General features: G+C 44.5%; 1 protein-coding gene across 1 annotated transcript in view; it reads left to right on the plus strand.

Annotated features, from left to right (window-relative positions):
* The window catches only part of LOC135511247 (zonadhesin-like), a 119,431-nt gene that overhangs the window by 40,490 nt on the left and 53,650 nt on the right, over positions 1–25,291 (plus strand). Inside the window, 42 exon segments of the mRNA XM_064932872.1 lie at positions 141–269; positions 459–597; positions 892–1,033; positions 1,465–1,664; positions 1,790–1,928; positions 2,125–2,208; positions 2,400–2,590; positions 2,952–3,081; positions 4,046–4,290; positions 4,630–4,778; positions 5,053–5,181; positions 5,297–5,435; positions 5,730–5,871; positions 6,297–6,496; positions 6,622–6,760; positions 6,958–7,041; positions 7,233–7,423; positions 7,785–7,914; positions 8,880–9,124; positions 9,464–9,612; positions 9,905–10,033; positions 14,036–14,174; positions 14,469–14,610; positions 15,041–15,240; positions 15,366–15,504; positions 15,686–15,769; positions 15,961–16,151; positions 16,513–16,642; positions 17,577–17,821; positions 18,162–18,310; positions 18,591–18,719; positions 18,979–19,117; positions 19,412–19,553; positions 19,984–20,183; positions 20,309–20,362; positions 20,365–20,446; positions 20,643–20,726; positions 20,918–21,108; positions 21,470–21,599; positions 22,564–22,808; positions 23,147–23,295; positions 23,574–23,702. Coding sequence (XP_064788944.1) covers positions 141–269; positions 459–597; positions 892–1,033; positions 1,465–1,664; positions 1,790–1,928; positions 2,125–2,208; positions 2,400–2,590; positions 2,952–3,081; positions 4,046–4,290; positions 4,630–4,778; positions 5,053–5,181; positions 5,297–5,435; positions 5,730–5,871; positions 6,297–6,496; positions 6,622–6,760; positions 6,958–7,041; positions 7,233–7,423; positions 7,785–7,914; positions 8,880–9,124; positions 9,464–9,612; positions 9,905–10,033; positions 14,036–14,174; positions 14,469–14,610; positions 15,041–15,240; positions 15,366–15,504; positions 15,686–15,769; positions 15,961–16,151; positions 16,513–16,642; positions 17,577–17,821; positions 18,162–18,310; positions 18,591–18,719; positions 18,979–19,117; positions 19,412–19,553; positions 19,984–20,183; positions 20,309–20,362; positions 20,365–20,446; positions 20,643–20,726; positions 20,918–21,108; positions 21,470–21,599; positions 22,564–22,808; positions 23,147–23,295; positions 23,574–23,702 — 6,318 coding nt within the window.

Raw genomic sequence — 25,291 nt, forward strand, 5'->3', positions numbered from 1 at the left:
AAAATAACCATATAAACACAACGTAAAATAAAAACCAAGTAGATAGTTCTCACATTGTAATATTTTTATTTTATAATGTTGTCATTCATATTCTAGAAAAAGTGCTTGACTCATCGGTCTATTTGCTCCTCTGTATTTAGCTATAAGGACAAGCTGTGTGGACTGTGTGGAGACTACAACGGAAACTCCAACGATGACTTCAGGAAACCCGACGGTTCTCTGACCACCAACCCCAATGACTTTGGACACAGCTGGGTCACAGATCCCAAGTGAGTCATGCCACCAGTTACACACACACACACACACACACACACACACACACACACACACACACACACACACACACACACACACACACACACACACACACACACACACACACACACACACACACACACACACACACAGACACACACCAACACACACACATGATTGATTCACCCTGTCTCTGACTCCAGTTGTAACAAGAAGCCCAACACCACCATCCCAGGCTGTACTGATGATGAACTGGACAGGTATGAGAGCTCTGGCTACTGCGGCATGCTACTGGACAAGAACGGACCGTTCGCTGTCTGTCACCCCAAGGTCAACCCCAATGTGAGTGACTACCGTAATGTGTGGTACATAGTGTCTTACCTAATGTGAGATATTACTGTAATGTACGGTATATAGGGTCATATCATATTTTGTCTTTAAGATTCAACAAAAGTTTGTTTAATGTGTGAAATCTCACACCTAAGAAAAACATTTTTAAATATATAGACATTTTTAGTGCAGAGATTTTTAAATACGCTTAATTCAATTCAAACAACTTTGTCACTAAAGTAACCAACCCTCCAAGCTTTGTGTGCAAGTCGAAGACACGCATATGTTTATGTGTGTCTATTTCAGAGTTTCTTCAAGGACTGTCTGTTTGACCTGTGCGAGCTGGATGGTGCTCAACCCATCCTGTGTGAGTCCATCGAGTCGTACGTCAACGACTGTCAGGACCGAGGAGTCACCATCGGAACCTGGAGGAACAGCACCTTCTGCCGTGAGTACAGATCAGTGTTGGGGTCAATTACATTTCATTCCAGTCATTTCAGAAAGTAAACCAAATTCTCATTCCAAGTTTTCCCTCACTGAAAAGCATTAAAGAGAATTGGAATTGGTATTTTAAAGTACTTCCTGAATTGACTGGAATTGAAATGGAATGGACCCCAACCCTGGTACAGATACATGTTATACATAATAATAACAAGGAAGAGACGGATATTGATGATGAAGATGGAAATTGCAGTGATTAATATAATAATAATGATTCATTAATTTCACCAAAGACCCTGCTGTTATCAGCACATCAAAGACCAAACAATACACTCTAACAGTACTGTTCCGTATAATCAACAAGGTCATTATTAAGAGACAGTCATGTTTTAAAGTAGACCTATCTCCTAATGTCTCCTCTTCCCTCCTTCTCTCCAGCTCTGACATGCCCCCCCAACAGTCAGTACGTGCCCTGTGCCGCCCCTTGCCAGCCCACCTGTGCCTCCAGACCCTCCACAGGGTGTGATGCTCCCTGTTCAGAGGGCTGTGTGTGTGACCCTGGTTACGTCCTCAGCGCCGGGAAGTGTGTCAAAGAGAACTCCTGTGGCTGCAAAGGCACCAACGGACAGTACTACGAGGTGAGTGTGTTGTGTGTCGGGTGATGGACTTTGTGTGTGTGACGTGTATGTAACCAAACTGCAACCAACCACTGATGAACTATTGTCTCTCCCTCCATCTCTCCTCTTTCCCTCCCTCCATCCAGCCTGGTGAGGAGTGGTACCTGGAGGACTGTAAGCTGAAATGTTATTGTAACGCTCCCTTCGTCACCTGCAATCCCTCTGATTGCCCTCCAATGCACGAGTGTAAGGTCCAGGGAGGAGAGCTGGACTGCTACCCTACAAGTAAGTCCCCTGACATAAACAGTCCGTACAAACACCCACACACTCAGAATGGTGTTTTGACGTCTGACGTCTTGGATGGTAGGGTAGGTGACCAGGCTGTGACCATATGAGTTGACCAGATAGCACAAACAGATCTGAGACTTGGCTATAATGTCTTTCTCTCTTATGTCTCATGCTGTCTCCCTCTGTCCCTCAGCCCCAACTACAGTCAAACCAACTACTCCCATACCAACTACACCTAAACCAACTACTCCCAAACCTACTACCACAAAACCACCAGGTGAAATTAACAGACAATCACCTGTTCTTATTCTTACGATTAGAATCAGAAACCGCTTTCTGTATTTGCACAAATCAATTAATTGGTAACCCAATAATTCCTGATATTAACCCCTTGTCTCACTTCCGCCCCACCCCCTTAATCTCTCTTCTTTGCCTCCCCCATCCTCCTCTCCGTCTCTCCCCCAATAGTGACGTGCCCTCCCAATGCTGAGTATATAGAGTGTGGCCCTGCCTGCATCCCCAGCTGTAAGGAACCCTCCACCAACTGCACTGGCTCCTGTATCAGCGCGTGTTTCTGTAAGCCAGGCTTTGTGTTCAAAGGCAGACGCTGTGTCCCCATAGAAACATGTGGCTGTCTGGAGGGAGGTGACTACTATGAGGTACGAGACCATCTGGGATTGTTAGTCTGTGGTTAAGAATGTACTGTGTGATTGAATATGACACAATATAATGTGATATACAATATTGTGTATATTGTGTATGATATACCATACCATTCAATGTGATACACAATATGATACAATATTATACGATACAGTACTTTTACTGTCCAGAATGTCCACTAACATGGATATTGATAGTGCTCCTCTCAGCACATCACAAATACACTTTAACAATGACCAGCAACACAAGGAACACACACATACTTTTACAGAATGCACAAATAAATTACAAAATATTTATATATATTGTCAAAACAACATGTTAATAATTCCTCTCTACCTGTCTCTGTCCTTTTAGCCAGGAGAGATCATCTTTGGTGACGGCTGCTCCAAGCTGTGTCGTTGTGCTGGAAACTACATCTTGGACTGTGTGGACAACTCCTGCTCTCCCACAGAGGAGTGTCGCAACGGAGCCTGCTATCCTAAAGGTACTGTTAGCTGAGTTATAATACATTGTTAGGCAAAGTTATCATAACTTGTATTAGCTCAGTTATCACAACTTGTATTAGTTCAGTTATCATAACTTGTAATAGCTAAGTTATAAGAACTTGAATTAGCTGAGTTTTTATTTGACCTTTATTGAACTTGGTGAATAAGTTAAAACTTCTTTAGGATTGGTGGATTGAGCTAACGTAGGCTAATGCGATTAGCATGAGGTTGTAGGTAACAAGAACATTTCCCAGGACATAGACATATCTGACATTGCCAGAAAGCTTCAATTCTTGTTAATCTAACTGCACTGTCCAATTGACAGTAGCTATTACAGTGAAAGAATACCATGCTATTGTTTGAGTAGAGTGCACAGTTTTGAACATGAAAAGTTTTTCATCAACAAATCAGGCACATTTTGGCAGTCTTGATACAACATTTTGAACAGAAATGCAATGATTCATTGCATCAGTCTGGAACTTTGCACATACACTGCTGCCACCTATTGGCCAAAATCTAAAATCAAGCTGGGCTGGAATAATACATTATGGCCTTTATCATAACTTGTGTTAGCTCAGTTATCATAGCTGGTATTAGCTAAGTTATGAGATCTTGTATTAGCTCAGTTATCATAACTTGTATTAGCTCAGTTATCATCACTTATATAAAGATGAAAGTCTTATCAAATCAATTATATTGGTTAGGAGTTCCATCGTGAAACCCACGGGAACATCCAACCTACAGTAAAGTGGATCGTTCCTAGAGTTTGATACCTAGCTATGCAAACAGACAGCCTTATATACAGTATACATGTATTATGTTCGGCTTAGAAAACACTATTTACATTTTGTCAGACATCATTTGGTGAAAATAATAACCCAACTATGTGAACACTGAGTCAGTATTATTTCCACCAGCCAATTACTAATCTCACTCCCAACTTTATAATCACTATTCCCCCAGACACCTCTACCTGTATCGCGTCTGGTGACCCTCACTACACCACCTTCGACAAGAAGAAGTACAACTTCATGGGGAACTGCAGCTACCTGATGTCAGAGCCCTGTAACCACACGTCAGTGCCTCAATACGAGGTGCATGCTGACAACGAGAACCGCTTCAACAAACCAACCATCTCCTACCTGAAGGCTGTTCATGTGTACGTGCGTGGGGTGAAGATCTCCATCTTGAAGGGAGGCACCGTGCAGGTGAGAGAGAGGGGATTGATGGAGGGATAGGGTTGGGGTAGAGAGAAAAAGAGATGAGGAAGACGTTTGAAAATGTTTAAATACGTAACAATAGAAAGAAATAGTGATAAAATGCAGAGCCCTGCATGTACTCATTCAATATAAAGTAACGTACACTGCCAAGAACAGTTTGTCATTGTATTCAATAAATATTTTTTGCCACCGAAGGGAAATTCCTAAGCAGCGATAAATGCATAAAATTCATACAAAACACAGAACAGCTTATAAAGAGGAAGCTGAAAAACATCAACAATGAAGTGCCCCTCACTAACACATTTCTGTGTCCTCTTTTCCTCCTAGTTGGATGGTATCAATGTGAACATCCCACTGACCCCAGCTACAGGTGTGTCTGTTTTGAAGTCTGGTAAACACTACACTGTAGCCATGGACTTTGGTGTGACTGTACGATATGACGGAAACCACTATATGGACATCAAGGTCATCAAGGAGTGAGTCAAAACTGCTTCATACACACACTGAAGAGAACACACACACACACAGAGAGAGAGAGAGACCAAAAACAGGGTCTATGTAGCTTGGTTCCTCTCCTACAGTTTTTGTTACCCCGACATGATATACCATTAAAATAACCATATAAACACAACGTAAAATAAAAACCACGTAGAAAGTTCTCACATTGTAATATTTTTATTTTATAATATTGTCATTCATATTGTAGAAAAAGTGCTTGACTCATCGGTCTATTTGCTCCTCTGTATTTAGCTATAAGGACAAGCTGTGTGGACTGTGTGGAGACTACAACGGAAACTCCAACGATGACTTCAGGAAACCCGACGGTTCTCTGACCACCAACCCCAATGACTTTGGACACAGCTGGGTCACAGATCCCAAGTGAGTCATGCCACCAGTTACACACACACACACACACAGACACACACACACACACACACACACACACACACACCAACACACACACATGATTGATTCACCCTGTCTCTGACTCCAGTTGTAACAAGAAGCCCAACACCACCATCCCAGGCTGTACTGATGATGAACTGGACAGGTATGAGAGCTCTGGCTACTGCGGCATGCTACTGGACAAGAACGGACCGTTCGCTGTCTGTCACCCCAAGGTCAACCCCAATGTGAGTAACTACCGTAATGTGTGGTACATAGTGTCTTACCTAATGTGAGATATTACTGTAATGTACGGTATATAGGGTCATATCATATTTTGTCTTTAAGATTCAACAAAAGTTTGTTTAATGTGTGAAATCTCACACCCAAGAAAAACATTTTTAAATATATAGACATTTTTAGTGCAGAGATTTTTAAATACGCTTAATTCAATTCAAACAACTTTGTCACTAAAGTAACCAACCCTCCAAGCTTTGTGTGCAAGTCGAAGACACGCATATGTTTATGTGTGTCTATTTCAGAGTTTCTTCAAGGACTGTCTGTTTGACCTGTGCGAGCTGGATGGTGCTCAACCCATCCTGTGTGAGTCCATCGAGTCGTACGTCAACGACTGTCAGGACCGAGGAGTCACCATCGGAACCTGGAGGAACAGCACCTTCTGCCGTGAGTACAGATCAGTGTTGGGGTCAATTACATTTCATTCATTTCAGAAAGTAAACCAAATTCTCATTCCACGTTTTCCCTCACTGAAAAGCATTAAAGATAATTGGAATTGGTATTTTAAAGTACTTCCTGAATTGACTGGAATTGAAATGGAATGGACCCCAACCCTGGTACAGATACATGTTATACATAATAATAACAAGGAAGAGACGGATATTGATGATGAAGATGGAAATTGCAGTGATTAATATAATAATAATGATTCATTCACTCACCAAAGACCCTGCTGTTATCAGCACATCAAAGACCAAACAATACACTCTAACAGTACTGTTCCGTATAATCAACAAGGTCATTATTAAGAGACAGTCATGTTTTAAAGTAGACCTATCTCCTAATGTCTCCTCTTCCCTCCTTCTCTCCAGCTCTGACATGCCCCCCCAACAGTCAGTACGTGCCCTGTGCCGCCCCTTGCCAGCCCACCTGTGCCTCCAGACCCTCCACAGGGTGTGATGCTCCCTGTTCAGAGGGCTGTGTGTGTGACCCTGGTTACGTCCTCAGCGCCGGGAAGTGTGTCAAAGAGAACTCCTGTGGCTGCAAAGGCACCAACGGACAGTACTACGAGGTGAGTGTGTTGTGTGTCGGGTGATGGACTTTGTGTGTGTGACGTGTATGTAACCAAACTGCAACCAACCACTGATGAACTATTGTCTCTCCCTCCATCTCTCCTCTTTCCCTCCCTCCATCCAGCCTGGTGAGGAGTGGTATCTGGAGGACTGTAAGCTGAAATGTTATTGTAACGCTCCCTTCGTCACCTGCAATCCCTCTGATTGCCCTCCAATGCACGAGTGTAAGGTCCAGGGAGGAGAGCTGGACTGCTACCCTACAAGTAAGTCCCCTGACATAAACAGTCCGTACAAACACCCACACACTCAGAATGGTGTTTTTCACGTCTGACGTCTTGGATGGTAGGGTAGGTGACCAGGCTGTGACCATATGAGTTGACCAGATAGCACAAACAGATCTGAGACTTGGCTATAATGTCTTTCTCTCTTATGTCTCATGCTGTCTCCCTCTGTCCCTCAGCCCCAACTACAGTCAAACCAACTACTCCCATACCAACTACACCTAAACCAACTACTCCCAAACCTACTACCACAAAACCACCAGGTGAAATTAACAGACAATCACCTGTTCTTATTCTTACGATTAGAATCAGAAACCGCTTTCTGTATTTGCACAAATCAATTAATTGGTAACCCAATAATTCCTGATATTAACCCCTTGTCTCCCTTCCGCCCCACCCCCTTAATCTCTCTTCTTTGCCTCCCCCATCCTCCTCTCCCTCTCTCCCCCAATAGTGACGTGCCCTCCCAATGCTGAGTATATAGAGTGTGGCCCTGCCTGCATCCCCAGCTGTAAGGAACCCTCCACCAACTGCACTGGCTCCTGTATCAGCGCGTGTTTCTGTAAGCCAGGCTTTGTGTTCAAAGGCAGACGCTGTGTCCCCATAGAAACATGTGGCTGTCTGGAGGGAGGTGACTACTATGAGGTACGAGACCATCTGGGATTGTTAGTCTGTGGTTAAGAATGTACTGTGTGATTGAATATGACACAATATAATCTGATATACAATATTGTGTATATTGTGTATGATATACCATACCATTCAATGTGATACACAATATGATACAATATTATACGATACAGTACTTTTACTGTCCAGAATGTCCACTAACATGGATATTGATAGTGCTCCTCTCAGCACATCACAAATACACTTTAAAAATGACCAGCAACACAAGGAACACACACATACTTTTACAGAATGCACAAATAAATTACAAAATATTTATATATATTGTCAAAACAACATGTTAATAATTCCTCTCTACCTGTCTCTGTCCTTTTAGCCAGGAGAGATCATCTTTGGTGACGGCTGCTCCAAGCTGTGTCGTTGTGCTGGAAACTACATCTTGGACTGTGTGGACAACTCCTGCTCTCCCACAGAGGAGTGTCGCAACGGAGCCTGCTATCCTAAAGGTACTGTTAGCTGAGTTATAATACATTGTTAGGCAAAGTTATCATAACTTGTATTAGCTCAGTTATCACAACTTGTATTAGTTCAGTTATCATAACTTGTAATAGCTAAGTTATAAGAACTTGAATTAGCTGAGTTTTTATTTGACCTTTATTGAACTTGGCGAATAAGTTAAAACTTCTTCAGGATTGGTGGGTTGAGCTAACGTAGGCTAATGCGATTAGCATGAGGCTGTAAGTAACAAGAACATTTCCCAGGACATAGACATATCTGACATTGCCAGAAAGCTTCAATTCTTGTTCTTCTAACTGCACTGTCCAATTGACAGTAGCTATTACAGTGAAAGAATACCATGCTATTGTTTGAGTAGAGTGCACAGTTTTGAACCTGAAAAGTTTTTCATCAACAAATTAGGCACATTTCGGCAGTCTTGATACAACATTTTGAACAGAAATGCAATGATTCATTGGATCAGTCTGGAACTTTGCACATACACTGCTGCCACCTATTGGCCAAAATCTAAAATCAAGCTGGGCTGGAATAATACATTATGGCCTTTATCATAACTTGTGTTAGCTCAGTTATCATAGCTGGTATTAGCTAAGTTATGAGATCTTGTATTAGCTCAGTTATCATAACTTGTATTAGCTCAGTTATCATCACTTATATAAAGATGAAAGTCTTATCAAATCGATTATATTGGTTAGGAGTTCCATCGTGAAACCCACGGGAACATCCAACCTACAGTAAAGTGGATCGTTCCTAGAGTTTGATACCTAGCTATGCAAACAGACAGCCTTATATACAGTATACATGTATTATGTTCGGCTTAGAAAACACTATTTACATTTTGTCAGACATCATTTGGTGAAAATAATAACCCAACTATGTGAACACTGAGTCAGTATTATTTCCACCAGCCAATTACTAATCTCACTCCCAACTTTATAATCACTATTCCCCCCAGACACCTCTACCTGTATCGCGTCTGGTGACCCTCACTACACCACCTTCGACAAGAAGAAGTACAACTTCATGGGGAACTGCAGCTACCTGATGTCAGAGCCCTGTAACCACACGTCAGTGCCTCACTACGAGGTGCATGCTGACAACGAGAACCGCTTCAACAAACCAACCATCTCCTACCTGAAGGCTGTTCATGTGTACGTGCGTGGGGTGAAGATCTCCATCTTGAAGGGAGGCACCGTGCAGGTGAGAGAGAGAGGGATTGATGGAGGGATAGGGTTGGGGTAGAGAAAGAGATGAGGAAGACGTTTGAAAATGTTTAAATACGTAACAATAGAAAGAAATAGTGATAAAATGCAGAGCCCTGCATGTACTCATTCAATATAAAGTAACGTACACTGCTGCCAAGAACAGTTTGTCATTGTATTCAATAAATATGTTTTGCCACCGAAGGGAAATTCCTGAGCAGCGATAAATGCATAAAATTCATTCAAAACACAGAACAGCTTATAAAGAGGAAGCTGAAAAACATCAACAATGAAGTGCCCCTCACTAACACATGTCTGTGTCCTCTTCTCCTCCTAGTTGGATGGTATCAATGTGAACATCCCACTGACCCCAGCTACAGGTGTGTCTGTTTTGAAGTCTGGTAAACACTACACTGTAGCCATGGACTTTGGTGTGACTGTACGATATGACGGAAACCACTATATGGACATCAAGGTCATCAAGGAGTGAGTCAAAACTGCTTCATACACACACTGAAGAGAACACACACACACACATACAGAGAGAGAGAGAGAGAGAGAGAGAGAGACCAAAAACAGGGTCTATGTAGCTTGGTTCCTCTCCTACAGTTTTTGTGAACCCGACATGATATACCATTAAAATAACCATATAAACACAACGTAAAATAAAAACCAAGTAGATAGTTCTCAGATTGTAATATTTTTATTTTATAATGTTGTCATTTATATTCTAGAAAAAGTGCTTGACTCATCGGTCTATTTGCTCCTCTGTATTTAGCTATAAGGACAAGCTGTGTGGACTGTGTGGAGACTACAACGGAAACTCCAACGATGACTTCAGGAAACCCGACGGTTCTCTGACCACCAACCCCAATGACTTTGGACACAGCTGGGTCACAGATCCCAAGTGAGTCATGCCACCAGTTACACACACACACACACACACACACACACACACACACACACACACACACACACACACACACACACACACACACACACACACACACACACAGACACACATTTACATTACATTACATTTAAGTCATTTGGCGACTTACAAATTGGTGAATTCACCTTATGACATCCAGTGGAACAGCCACTTTACAATAGTGCATCTAAATCATTTAAGGGGGGGTGGGGTGAGAAGGATTACTTTATCCTATCCTAGGTATTCCTTAAAGAGGTGGGGTTTCAGGTGTCTCCGGAAGGTGGTGATTGACTCCGCTGTCCTGGCGTTGTGAGGGAGTTTGTTCCACCATTGGGGGGCCAGAGCAGCGAACAGTTTTGACTGGGCTGAGCTGGAACTGTACTTCCTCAGTGGTAGGGAGGCGAGCAGGCCAGAGGTGGATGAACGCAGTGCCCTTGTTTGGGTGTAGGGCCTGATCAGAGCCTGGAGGTACTGCGGTGCCGTTCCCCTCACAGCTCCGTAGGCAAGCACCATGGTCTTGTAGCGGATGCGAGCTTCAACTGGAAGCCAGTGGAGAGAGCGGAGGAGCGGGGTGACGTGAGAGAACTTGGGAAGGTTGAACACCAGACGGGCTGCGGCGTTCTGGATGAGTTGTAGGGGTTTAATGGCACAGGCAGGGAGCCCAGCCAACAGCGAGTTGCAGTAATCCAGACGGGAGATGACAAGTGCCTGGATTAGGGCCTGCGCCGCTTCCTGTGTGAGGCAGGGTCGTACTCTGCGGATGTTGTAGAGCATGAACCTACAGGAACGGGCCACCGCCTTGATGTTAGTTGAGAACGACAGGGTGTTGTCCAGTATCACGCCAAGGTTCTTAGCGCTCTGGGAGGAGGACACAATGGAGTTGTCAACCGTGATGGCGAGATCATGGAACAGGCAGTCCTTCCCCGGGAGGAAGAGCAGCTCCGTCTTGCCGAGGTTCAGCTTGAGGTGGTGATCCGTCATCCACACTGATATGTCTGCCAGACATGCAGAGATGCGATTCGCCACCTGGTCATCAGAAGGGGAAAGGAGAAGATTAATTGTGTGTCGTCTGCATAGCAATGATAGGAGAGACCATGTGAGGTTATGACAGAGCCAAGTGACTTGGTGTATAGCGAGAATAGGAGAGGGCCTAGAACAGAGCCCTGGGGGACACCAGTGGTGAGAGCGCGTGGTGAGGAGACAGATTCTCGCCACGCCACCTGGTAGGAGCGACCTGTCAGGTAGGACGCAATCCAAGCGTGGGCCGCGCCGGAGATGCCCAACTCGGAGAGGGTGGAGAGGAGGATCTGATGGTTCACAGTATCGAAGGCAGCCGATAGGTCTAGAAGGATGAGAGCAGAGGAGAGAGAGTTAGCTTTAGCAGTGCGGAGCGCCTCCGTGATACAGAGAAGAGCAGTCTCAGTTGAATGACTAGTCTTGAAACCTGACTGATTTGGATCAAGAAGGTCATTCTGAGAGAGATAGCGGGAGAGCTGGCCAAGGACGGCACGTTCAAGAGTTTTGGAGAGAAAAGAAAGAAGGGATACTGGTCTGTAGTTGTTGACATCGGAGGGATCGAGTGTAGGTTTTTTCAGAAGGGGTGCAGCTCTCGCTCTCTTGAAGACGGAAGGGACGTAGCCAGCGGTCAGGGATGAGTTGATGAGCGAGGTGAGGTAAGGGAGAAGGTCTCCGGAAATGGTCTGGAGAAGAGAGGAGGGGATAGGGTCAAGCGGGCAGGTTGTTGGGCGGCCGGCCGTCACAAGAAGCGAGATTTCATCTGGAGAGAGAGGGGAGAAAGAGGTCAGAGCACAGGGTAGCGCAGTGTGAGCAGAACCAGCAGTGTCGTTTGACTTAGCAAACGAGGATCGGATGTTGTCGACCTTCTTTTCAAAATGGTTGACGAAGTCATCTGCAGAGAGGGCGGAGGGGGGGGGGAGGATTCAGGAGGGAGGAGAAGGTGACAAAGAGCTTCCTAGGGTTAGAGGCAGATGCTTGGAATTTAGAGTGGTAGAAAGTGGCTTTAGCAGCAGAGACAGAGGAGGAAAATGTAGAGAGGAGGGAGTGAAAGGATGCCAGGTCCGCAGGGAGGCGAGTTTTCCTCCATTTCCGCTCGGCTGCCCGGAGCCCTGTTCTGTGAGCTCGCAATGAGTCGTCGAGCCACGGAGCGGGAGGGGAGGACCGAGCCGGCCTGGAGGATAGGGGACATAGAGAGTCAAAGGATGCAGAAAGGGAAGAGAGGAGGGTTGAGGAGGCAGAATCAGGAGATAGGTTGGAGAAGGTTTGAGCAGAGGGAAGAGATGATAGGATGGAAGAGGAGAGAGTAGCGGGGGAGAGAGAGCGAAGGTTGGGACGGCGCGATACCATCCGAGTAGGGGCAGTGTGGGAAGTGTTGGATGAGAGCGAGAGGGAAAAGGATACAAGGTAGTGGTCGGAGACTTGGAGGGGAGTTGCAATGAGGTTAGTGGAAGAACAGCATCTAGTAAAGATGAGGTCGAGCGTATTGCCTGCCTTGTGAGTAGGGGGAAGGTGAGAGGGTGAGGTCAAAAGAGGAGAGGAGTGGAAAGAAGGAGGCAGAGAGGAATGAGTCAAAGGTAGACGTGGGGAGGTTAAAGTCGCCCAGGACTGTGAGAGGTGAGCCGTCCTCAGGAAAGGAGCTTATCAAGGCATCAAGCTCATTGATGAACTCTCCGAGGGAACCTGGAGGGCGATAAATGATAAGGATGTTAAGCTTGAAAGGGCTGGTAACTGTGACAGCATGGAATTCAAAGGAGGCGATAGACAGATGGGTAAGGGGAGAAAGAGAGAATGACCACTTGGGAGAGATGAGGATCCCGGTGCCACCACCCCGCTGACCAGGAGCTCTCGGGGTGTGCGAGAACACGTGGGCGGACGAAGAGAGAGCAGTAGGAGTAGCAGTGTTATCTGTGGTGATCCATGTTTCCGTCAGTGCCAAGAAGTCGAGGGACTGGAGGGAGGCATAGGCTGAGATGAACTCTGCCTTGTTGGCCGCAGATCGGCAGTTCCAGAGGCTACCGCAGACCTGGAACTCCACGTGGGTCGTGCGCGCTGGGACCACCAGATTAGGGTGGCCGCGGCCACGCGGTGTGGAGCGTTTGTATGGTCTGTGCAGAGAGGAGAGAACAGGGATAGATAGACACATAGTTGACAGGCTACAGAAGAGGCTACGCTAATGCAAAGGAGATTGGAATGACAAGTGGACTACACGTCTTGAATGTTCAGAAAGTTAAGCTTACGTAGCAAGAATCTTATTGACTAAAATGATTGAAATGATACAGTACTGCTGGAGTAGGCTAGCTGGCAGTGGCTGCGTTGTTGACTTTGTAGGCTAGCTGGCAGTGGCTGCGTTGTTGACACTACACTAATCAAGTCGTTCCGTTGAGTGTAATAGTTTCTACAGTGCTGCTATTCGGGGGCTAGCTGGCTAGCTAGCAGTGTTGATTACGTTACGTTACGTTAAAAGAACGACAATAGCTGGCTAGCTAACCTAGAAAATCGCTCTAGACTACACAATTGTCTTTGATACAAAGACGGCTATGTAGCTAGCTAGCTACGATCAAACAAATCAAACCATTGTACTGTAATGAAGTGAAATGAAAATGTGATAATACCTGTGGAGCGAAGCGGAATGTTGACCGGGTTGTTGACGTTCTTTTCGGTAGACGTTGGCTAGCTGTTGGCTAGCTAGCTAGCAGTATCTCCTACGTTAAGGACGACAAATAGCTGGCTAGCTAACCTCGGTAAATTAAGATAATCACTCTAAGTCTACACACTCTAAACTACACAATTATCTTGGATACGAAGACAGCAAAGACAACTATGTAGCTAGCTAACACTACACTAATCACACACACACACACACACACACACACACACACACACACACACACACACACACACACACACACCAACACACACCAACACACACACATGATTGATTCACCCTGTCTCTGACTCCAGTTGTAACAAGAAGCCCAACACCACCATCCCAGGCTGCACTGATGATGAACTGGACAGGTATGAGAGCTCTGGCTACTGCGGCATGCTACTGGACAAGAACGGACCGTTCGCTGTCTGTCACCCCAAGGTCAACCCAAATGTGAGTAACTACCGTAATGTGTGGTACATAGTGTCTTACCTAATGTGAGATATTACTGTAATGTACGGTATATAGGGTCATATCATATTTTGTCTTTAAGATTCAACAAAAGTTTGTTTAATGTGTGAAATCTCACACCCAAGAAAAACATTTTTAAATATATAGACATTTTTAGTGCAGAGATTTTTAAATACGCTTAATTCAATTCAAACAACTTTGTCACTTAAGTAACCAAACCTCCAAGCTTTGTGTGCAAGTCGAAGACACGCATATGTTTATGTGTGTCTATTTCAGAGTTTCTTCAAGGACTGTCTGTTTGACCTGTGCGAGCTGGATGGTGCTCAACCCATCCTGTGTGAGTCCATCGAGTCGTACGTCAACGACTGTCAGGACCGAGGAGTCACCATCGGAACCTGGAGGAACAGCACCTTCTGCCGTGAGTACAGATCAGTGTTGGGGTCAATTACATTTCATTCCAGTCATTTCAGAAAGTAAACCAAATTCTCATTCCAAGTTTTCCCTCAATGAAAAGCATTAAAGAGAATTGGAATTGGTATTTTAAAGTACTTCCTGAATTGACTGGAATTGAAATGGAATGGACCCCAACCCTGGTACAGATACATGTTATACATAATAATAACAAGGAAGAGACGGATATTGATGATGAAGATGGAAATTGCAGTGATTAATATAATAATAATGATTCATTCACTCACCAAAGACCCTGCTGTTATCAGCACATCAAAGACCAAACAATACACTCTAACAGTACTGTTCCGTATAATCAACAAGGTCATTATTAAGAGACAGTCATGTTTTAAAGTAGACCTATCTCCTAATGTCTCCTCTTCCCTCCTTCTCTCCAGCTCTGACATGCCCCCCCAACAGTCAGTACGTGCCCTGTGCCGCCCCTTGCCAGCCCACCTGTGCCTCCAGACCCTCCACAGGGTGTGATGCTCCCTGTTCAGAGGGCTGTGTGTGTGACCCTGGTTACGTCCTCAGCGCCGGGAAGTGTGTCAAAGAGAACTCCTGTGGCTGCAAAGGCACCAACGGACAGTACTACGAGGTGAGTGTGTTGTGTGTCGGGTGATGGACTTTGTGTGTGTGACGTGTATGTAACCAAACTGCAACCAACCACTGATGAACTATGGTCTCTCCCTCCATCTCTCCTCTTTCCCTCCCTCCATCCAGCCTGGTGAGGAGTGGTACCTGGAGGACTGTAAGCTGAAATGTTATTGTAACGCTCCCTTCGTCACCTGCAATCCCTCTGATTGCCCTCCAATGCACGAGTGTAAGGTCCAGGGAGGAGAGCTGGACTGCTACCCTACAAGTAAGTCCCCTGACATAAACAGTCCGTACAAACACCCACACACTCAGAATGCTGTTTTGGATGGTAGGGTAGGTGACCAGGCTGTGACCATATGAGTTGACCAGATAGCACAAACAGATCTGAGACTTGGCTATAATGTCTTTCTCTCTTATGTCTCATGCTGTCTCCCTCTGTCCCTCAGCCCCAACTACAGTCAAACCAACTACTCCCATACCAACTACACCTAAACCAACTACTCCCAAACCTACTACCACAAAACCACCAGGTGAAATTAACAGACAATCACCTGTTCTTATTCTTACAATTAGAATCAGAAACCGCTTTCTGTATTTGCACAAATCAATTAATTGGTAACCCAATAATTCCTGATATTAACCCCTTGTCTCCCTTCCGCCCCACCCCCTTAATCTCTCTTCTTTGCCTCCCCCATCCTCCTCTCCGTCTCTCCCCCAATAGTGACGTGCCCTCCCAATGCTGAGTATATAGAGTGTGGCCCTGCCTGCATCCCCAGCTGTAAGGAACCCTCCACCAACTGCACTGGCTCCTGTATCAGCGCGTGTTTCTGTAAGCCAGGCTTTGTGTTCAAAGGCAGACGCTGTGTCCCCATAGAAACATGTGGCTGTCTGGAGGGAGGTGACTACTATGAGGTACGAGACCATCTGGGATTGTTAGTCTGTGGTTAAGAATGTACTGTGTGATTGAATATGACACAATATAATGTGATATACAATATTGTGTATATTGTGTATGATATACCATACCATTCAATGTGATACACAATATGATACAATATTATACGATACAGTACTTTTACTGTCCAGAATGTCCACTAACATGGATATTGATAGTGCTCCTCTCAGCACATCACAAATACACTTTAAAAATGACCAGCAACACAAGGAACACACACATACGTTTACAGAATGCACAAATAAATTACAATATATATATATATATTGTCAAAACAACATGTTAATAATTCCTCTCTACCTGTCTCTGTCCTTTTAGCCAGGAGAGATCATCTTTGGTGACGGCTGCTCCAAGCTGTGTCGTTGTGCTGGAAACTACATCTTGGACTGTGTGGACAACTCCTGCTCTCCCACAGAGGAGTGTCGCAACGGAGCCTGCTATCCTAAAGGTACTGTTAGCTGAGTTATAATACATTGTTAGGCAAAGTTATCATAACTTGTATTAGCTCAGTTATCACAACTTGTATTCGTTCAGTTATCATAACTTGTAAAAGCTAAGTTATAAGAACTTGAATTAGCTGAGTTTTTATTTGACCTTTATTTAACTTGGCGAATCAGTTAAAACTTCTTCAGGATTGGTGGGTTGAGCTAACGTAGGCTAATGCTATTAGCATGAGGTTGTATTTAACAAGAACATTTCCCAGGACATAGACATATCTGACATTGCCAGAAAGCTTCAATTCTTGTTATTCTAACTGCACTGTCCAATTGACAGTAGCTATTACAGTGAAAGAATACCATGCTATTGTTTGAGTAGAGTGCACAGTTTTGAACATGAAAAGTTTTTCATCAACAAATTAGGCACATTTCGGCAGTCTTGATACAACATTTTGAACAGAAATGCAATGATTCATTGGATCAGTCTGGAACTTTGCACATACACTGCTGCCACCTATTGGCTAAAATCAAGCTGGGCTGGAATAATACATTATGGCCTTTATCATAACTTGTGTTAGCTCAGTTATCATAGCTGGAATTAGCTAAGTTATGAGATCTTGTATTAGCTCAGTTATCATCACTTATATAAAGATGAAAGTCTTATCAAATCAATTATATTGGTTAGGAGTTCCATCGTGAAACCCACGGGAACATCCAACCTACAGTAAAGTGGATCGTTCCTAGAGTTTGATACCTAGCTATGCAAACAGACAGCCTTATATACAGTATACATGTATTATGTTCGGCTTAGAAAACACTATTTACATTTTGTCAGACATCATTTGGTGAAAATAATAACCCAACTATGTGAACACTGAGTCAGTATTATTTCCACCAGCCAATTACTAATCTCACTCCCAACTTTATAATCACTATTCCCCCCAGACACCTCTACCTGTATCGCGTCTGGTGACCCTCACTACACCACCTTCGACAAGAAGAAGTACAACTTCATGGGGAACTGCAGCTACCTGATGTCAGAGCCCTGTAACCACACGTCAGTGCCTCACTACGAGGTGCATGCTGACAACGAGAACCGCTTCAACAAACCAACCATCTCCTACCTGAAGGCTGTTCATGTGTACGTGCGTGGGGTGAAGATCTCCATCTTGAAGGGAGGCACCGTGCAGGTGAGAGAGAGAGGGATTGATGGAGGGATAGGGTTGGGGTAGAGAGAAAAAGAGATGAGGAAGACGTTTGAAAATGTTTAAATACGTAACAATGGAAAGAAATAGTGATAAAATGCAGAGCCCTGCATGTACTCATTCAATATAAAGTAACGTACACTGCCAAGAACAGTTTGTCATTGTATTCAATAAATATTTTTTGCCACCGAAGGGAAATTCCTAAGCAGCGATAAATGCATAAAATTCATTCAAAACACAGAACAGCTTATAAAGAGGAAGCTGAAAAACATCAACAATGAAGTGCCCCTCACTAACACATGTCTGTGTCCTCTTCTCCTCCTAGTTGGATGGTATCAATGTGAACATCCCACTGACCCCAGCTACAGGTGTGTCTGTTTTGAAGTCTGGTAAACACTACACTGTAGCCATGGACTTTGGTGTGACTGTACGATATGACGGAAACCACTATATGGACATCAAGGTCATCAAGGAGTGAGTCAAAACTGCTTCATACACACACTGAAGAGAACACACACACACACATACAGAGAGAGAGAGAGATACCAAAAACAGGGTCTATGCAGATTGGTTCCTCTCCTACAGTTTTTGTGACCCCGACATGATATACCATTAAAATAACCATATAAACACAACGTAAAATAAAAACCAAGTAGATAGTTCTCACATTGTAATATTTTTATTTTATAATGTTGTCATTCATATTCTAGAAAAAGTGCTTGACTCATCGGTCTATTTGCTCCTCTGTATTTAGCTATAAGGACAAGCTGTGTGGACTGTGTGGAGACTACAACGGAAACTCCAACGATGACTTCAGGAAACCCGACGGTTCTCTGACCACCAACCCCAATGACTTTGGACACAGCTGGGTCACGGATCCCAAGTGAGTCATGCCACCAGTTACACACACACACACACACACACACACACACACACACACACACACACACACACACACACACACACACACACACACACACACACACACACACACACACACACACACACACACAGACACACACACACACACACACACACACACACACACACACACACACACACACACACACACACACACACAGGCACACACAGGCACACACCAACACACACACATGATTGATTCACCCTGTCTCTGACTCCAGTTGTAACAAGAAGCCCAACACCACCATCCCAGGCTGTACTGATGATGAACTGGACAGGTATGAGAGCTCTGGCTACTGCGGCATGCTACTGGACAAGAACGGACCGTTCGCTGTCTGTCACCCCAAGGTCAACCCAAATGTGAGTAACTACCGTAATGTGTGGTACATGGTGTCTTACCTAATGTGAGATATTACTGTAATGTACGGTATATAGGGTCATATCATATTTTGTCTTTAAGATTCAACAAAAGTTTGTTTAATGTGTGAAATCTCACACCCAAGAAAAACATTTTTAAATATATAGACATTTTTAGTGCAGAGATTTTTAAATACACTTAATTCAATTCAAACAACTTTGTCACTAAAGTAACCAACCCTCCAAGCTTTGTGTGCAAGTCGAAGACACGCATATGTTTATGTGTGTCTATTTCAGAGTTTCTTCAAGGACTGTCTGTTTGACCTGTGCGAGCTGGATGGTGCTCAACCCATCCTGTGTGAGTCCATCGAGTCGTACGTCAACGACTGTCAGGACCGAGGAGTCACCATCGGAACCTGGAGGAACAGCACCTTCTGCCGTGAGTACAGATCAGTGTTGGGGTCAATTACATTTCATTCCAGTCATTTCAGAAAGTAAACCAAATTCTCATTCCACGTTTTCCCTCACTGAAAAGCATTAAAGAGAATTGGAATTGGTATTTTAAAGTACTTCCTGAATTGACTGGAATTGAAATGGAATGGACCCCAACCCTGGTACAGATACATGTTATACATAATAATAACAAGGAAGAGACGGATATTGATGATGAAGATGGAAATTGCAGTGATTAATATAATAATAATGATTCATTCACTCACCAAAGACCCTGCTGTTATCAGCACATCAAAGACCAAACAATACACTCTAACAGTACTGTTCCGTATAATCAACAAGGTCATTATTAAGAGACAGTCATGTTTTAAAGTAGACCTATCTCCTAATGTCTCCTCTTCCCTCCTTCTCTCCAGCTCTGACATGCCCCCCCAACAGTCAGTACGTGCCCTGTGCCGCCCCTTGCCAGCCCACCTGTGCCTCCAGACCCTCCACAGGGTGTGATGCTCCCTGTTCAGAGGGCTGTGTGTGTGACCCTGGTTACGTCCTCAGCGCCGGGAAGTGTGTCAAAGAGAACTCATGTGGCTGCAAAGGCACCAACGGACAGTACTACGAGGTGAGTGTGTTGTGTGTCGGGTGATGGACTTTGTGTGTGTGACGTGTATGTAACCAAACTGCAACCAACCACTGATGAACTATGGTCTCTCCCTCCATCTCTCCTCTTTCCCTCCCTCCATCCAGCCTGGTGAGGAGTGGTACCTGGAGGACTGTAAGCTGAAATGTTATTGTAACGCTCCTTCGTCACCTGCAATCCCTCTGATTGCCCTCCAATGCACGAGTGTAAGGTCCAGGGAGGAGAGCTGGACTGCTACCCTACAAGTAAGTCCCCTGACATAAACAGTCCGTACAAACACCCACACACTCAGAATGGTGTTTTGACGTCTGACGTCTTGGATGGTAGGGTAGGTGACCAGGCTGTGACCATATTAGTTGACCAGATAGCACAAACAGATCTGAGACTTGGCTATAATGTCTTTCTCTCTTGTGTCTAATGCTGTCTCCCTCTGTCCCTCAGCCCCAACTACAGTCAAACCAACTACTCCCATACCAACTACACCTAAACCAACTACTCCCAAACCTACTACCACAAAACCACCAGGTGAAATTAACAGACAATCACCTGTTCTTATTCTTACGATTAGAATCAGAAACCGCTTTCTGTATTTGCACAAATCAATTAATTGGTAACCCAATAATTCATGATATTAACCCCTTGTCTCCCTTCCGCCCCACCCCCTTACCCTCTCTTCTTTGCCTCCCCCATCCTCCTCTCCCTCTCTCCCCCAATAGTGACGTGCCCTCCCAATGCTGAGTATATAGAGTGTGGCCCTGCCTGCATCCCCAGCTGTAAGGAACCCTCCACCAACTGCACTGGCTCCTGTATCAGCGCGTGTTTCTGTAAGCCAGGCTTTGTGTTCAAAGGCAGACGTTGTGTCCCCATAGAAACATGTGGCTGTCTGGAGGGAGGTGACTACTATGAGGTACGAGACCATCTGGGATTGTTAGTCTGTGGTTAAGAAAGTACTGTGTGATTGAATATGACACAATATAATGTGATATACAATATTGTGTATATTGTGTATGATATACCATACCATTCAATGTGATACACAATATGATACAATATTATACGATACAGTACTTTTACTGTCCAGAATGTCCACTAACATGGATATTGATAGTGCTCCTCTCAGCACATCACAAATACACTTTAAAAATGACCAGCAACACAAGGAACACACACATACTTTTACAGAATGCACAAATAAATTACAAAATATATATATATATTGTCAAAACAACATGTTAATAATTCCTCTCTACCTGTCTCTGTCCTTTTAGCCAGGAGAGATCATCTTTGGTGACGGCTGCTCCAAGCTGTGTCGTTGTGCTGGAAACTACATCTTGGACTGTGTGGACAACTCCTGCTCTCCCACAGAGGAGTGTCGCAACGGAGCCTGCTATCCTAAAGGTACTGTTAGCTGAGTTATAATACATTGTTAGGCAAAGTTATCATAACTTGTATTAGCTCAGTTATCACAACTTGTATTAGTTCAGTTATCATAACTTGTAATAGCTAAGTTATAAGAACTTGAATTAGCTGAGTTTTTATTTGACCTTTATTGAACTTGGCGAATCAGTTAAAACTTCTTCAGGATTGGTGGATTGAGCTAACGTAGGCTAATGCGATTAGCATGAGGTTGTAGGTAACAAGAACATTTCCCAGGACATAGACATATCTGACATTGCCAGAAAGCTCAAATTCTTGTTAATCTAACTGCACTGTCCAATTGACAGTAGCTATTACAGTGAAAGAATACCATGCTATTGTTTGAGTAGAGTGCACAGTTTTGAACATGAAAAGTTTTTCATCAACAAATCAGGCACATTTCGGCAGTCTTGATACAACATTTTGAACAGAAATGCAATGATTCATTGGATCAGTCTGGAACTTTGAACATACACTGCTGCCACCAATTGGCCAAAATCTAAAATCAAGCTGGGCTGGAATAATACATTATGGCCTTTATCGTAACTTGTGTTAGCTCAGTTATCATAGCTGGTATTAGCTAAGTTATGAGATCTTGTATTAGCTCAGTTATCATAACTTGTATTAGCTCAGTTATCATCACTTATATAAAGATGAAAGTCTTATCAAATCAATCATATTGGTTAGGAGTTCCATCGTGAAACCCACTGGAACATCCAACCTACAGTAAAGTGGATCGTTCCTAGAGTTTGATACCTAGCTATGCAAACAGACAGCCTTATATACAGTATACATGTATTACGTTCGGCTTAGAAAACACTATTTACATTTTGTCAGACATCATTTGGTGAAAATAATAACCCAACTATGTGAACACTGAGTCAGTATTATTTCCACCAGCCAATTACTAATCTCACTCCCAACTTTATAATCACTATTCCCCCAGACACCTCTACCTGTATCGCGTCTGGTGACCCTCACTACACCACCTTCGACAAGAAGAAGTACAACTTCATGGGGAACTGCAGCTACCTGATGTCAGAGCCCTGTAACCACACGTCAGTGCCTCACTACGAGGTGCATGCTGACAACGAGAACCGCTTCAACAAACCAACCATCTCCTACCTGAAGGCTGTTCATGTGTACGTGCGTGGGGTGAAGATCTCCATCTTGAAGGGAGGCACCGTGCAGGTGAGAGAGAGGGGATTGATGGAGGGATAGGGTTGGGGTAGAGAGAAAAGAGATGAGGAAGACGTTTGAAAATGTTTAAATACGTAACAATGGAAAGAAATAGTGATAAAATGCAGAGCCCTGCATGTACTCATTCAATATAAAGTAACGTACACTGCCAAGAACAGTTTGTCATTGTATTCAATAAATATTTTTTGCCACCGAAGGGAAATTCCTAAGCAGCGATAAATGCATAAAATTCATTCAAAACACAGAACAGCTTATAAAGAGGAAGCTGAAAATCATCAAAAATGAAGTGCCCCTCACTAACACATGTCTGTGTCCTCTTCTCCTCCTAGTTGGATGGTATCAATGTGAACATCCCACTGACCCCAGCTACAGGTGTGTCTGTTTTGAAGTCTGGTAAACACTACACTGTAGCCATGGACTTTGGTGTGACTGTACGATATGACGGAAACCACTATATGGACATCAAGGTCATCAAGGAGTGAGTCAAAACTGCTTCATACACACACTGAAGAGAACACACACACACATACAGAGAGAGAGAGAGATACCAAAAACAGGGTCTATGCAGATTGGTTCCTCTCCTACAGTTTTTGTGACCGCGACATGATATACCATTAAAATAACCATATAAACACAACGTAAAATAAAAACCAAGTAGATAGTTCTCACATTGTAATATTTTTATTTTATAATGTTGTCATTCATATTCTAGAAAAAGTGCTTGACTCATCGGTCTATTTGCTCCTCTGTATTTAGCTATAAGGACAAGCTGTGTGGACTGTGTGGAGACTACAACGGAAACTCCAACGATGACTTCAGGAAACCCGACGGTTCTCTGACCACCAACCCCAATGACTTTGGACACAGCTGGGTCACAGATCCCAAGTGAGTCATGCCACCAGTTACACACACACACACACACACACACACACACACACACACACACACACACACACACACACACACACAGACACACATTTACATTACATTACATTTAAGTCATTTGGCAGACGCTCTTATCCAGAGCGACTTACAAATTGGTGAATTCACCTTATGACATCCAGTGGAACAGCCACTTTACAATAGTGCATCTAAATCATTTAAGGGGGGTGAGAAGGATTACTTTATCCTATCCTAGGTGTTCCTTAAAGAGGTGGGGTTTCAGGTGTCTCCGGAAGGTGGTGATTGACTCCGCTGTCCTGGCGTTGTGAGGGAGTTTGTTCCACCATTGGGGGGCCAGAGCAGCGAACAGTTTTGACTGGGCTGAGCGGGAACTGTACTTCCTCAGTGGTAGGGAGGCGAGCAGGCCAGAGGTGGATGAACACAGTGCCCTTGTTTGGGTGTAGGGCCTGATCAGAGCCTGGAGGTACTGCGGTGCCGTTCCCCTCACAGCTCCGTAGGCAAGCACCATGGTCTTGTAGTGGATGCGAGCTTCAACTGGAAGCCAGTGGAGAGAGCGGAGGAGCGGGGTGACGTGAGAGAACTTGGGAAGGTTGAACACCAGACGGGCTGAGGCGTTCTGGATGAGTTGTAGGGGTTTAATGGCACAGGCAGGGAGCCCAGCCAACAGCGAGTTGCAGTAATCCAGACGGGAGATGACAAGTGCCTGGATTAGGACCTGCGCCGCTTCCTGTGTGAGGCAGGGTCGTACTCTGCGGATGTTGTAGAGCATGAACCTACAGGAACGGGCCACCGCCTTGATGTTAGTTGAGAACGACAGGGTGTTGTCCAGTATCACGCCAAGGTTCTTAGCGCTCTGGGAGGAGGACACAATGGAGTTGTCAACCGTGATGGCGAGATCATGGAACGGGCAGTCCTTCCCCGGGAGGAAGAGCAGCTCCGTCTTGCCGAGGTTCAGCTTGAGGTGGTGATCCGTCATCCACACTGATATGTCTGCCAGACATGCAGAGATGCGATTCGCCACCTGGTCATCAGAAGGGGGAAAGGAGAAGATTAATTGTGTGTTGTCTGCATAGCAATGATAGGAGAGATCATGTGAGGTTATGACAGAGCCAAGTGACTTGGTGTATAGCGAGAATATGAGAGGGCCTAGAACAGAGCCCTGGGGGACACCAGTGGTGAGAGCGCGTGGTGAGGAGACAGATTCTCGCCACGCCACCTGGTAGGAGCGACCTTTCAGATAGGACGCAATCCAAGCGTGGGCCGCGCCGGAGATGCCCAACTCGGAGAGGGTGGAGAGGAGGATCTGATGGTTCACAGTATCGAAGGCAGCCGATAGGTCTAGAAGGATGAGAGCAGAGGAGAGAGAGTTAGCTTTAGCAGTGCGGAGCGCCTCCGTGATACAGAGAAGAGCAGTCTCAGTTGAATGACTAGTCTTGAAACCAGACTGATTTGGATCTAGAAGGTCATTCTGAGAGAGATAGCGGGAGAGCTGGCCAAGGACGGCACATTCAAGAGTTTTGGAGAGAAAAGAAAGAAGGGATACTGGTCTGTAGTTGTTGACATCGGAGGGA

The sequence above is a fragment of the Oncorhynchus masou genome, chromosome 23 (genome assembly GCF_036934945.1).
Source record: "Oncorhynchus masou masou isolate Uvic2021 chromosome 23, UVic_Omas_1.1, whole genome shotgun sequence".
Lineage (NCBI taxonomy): Eukaryota > Metazoa > Chordata > Actinopteri > Salmoniformes > Salmonidae > Oncorhynchus > Oncorhynchus masou.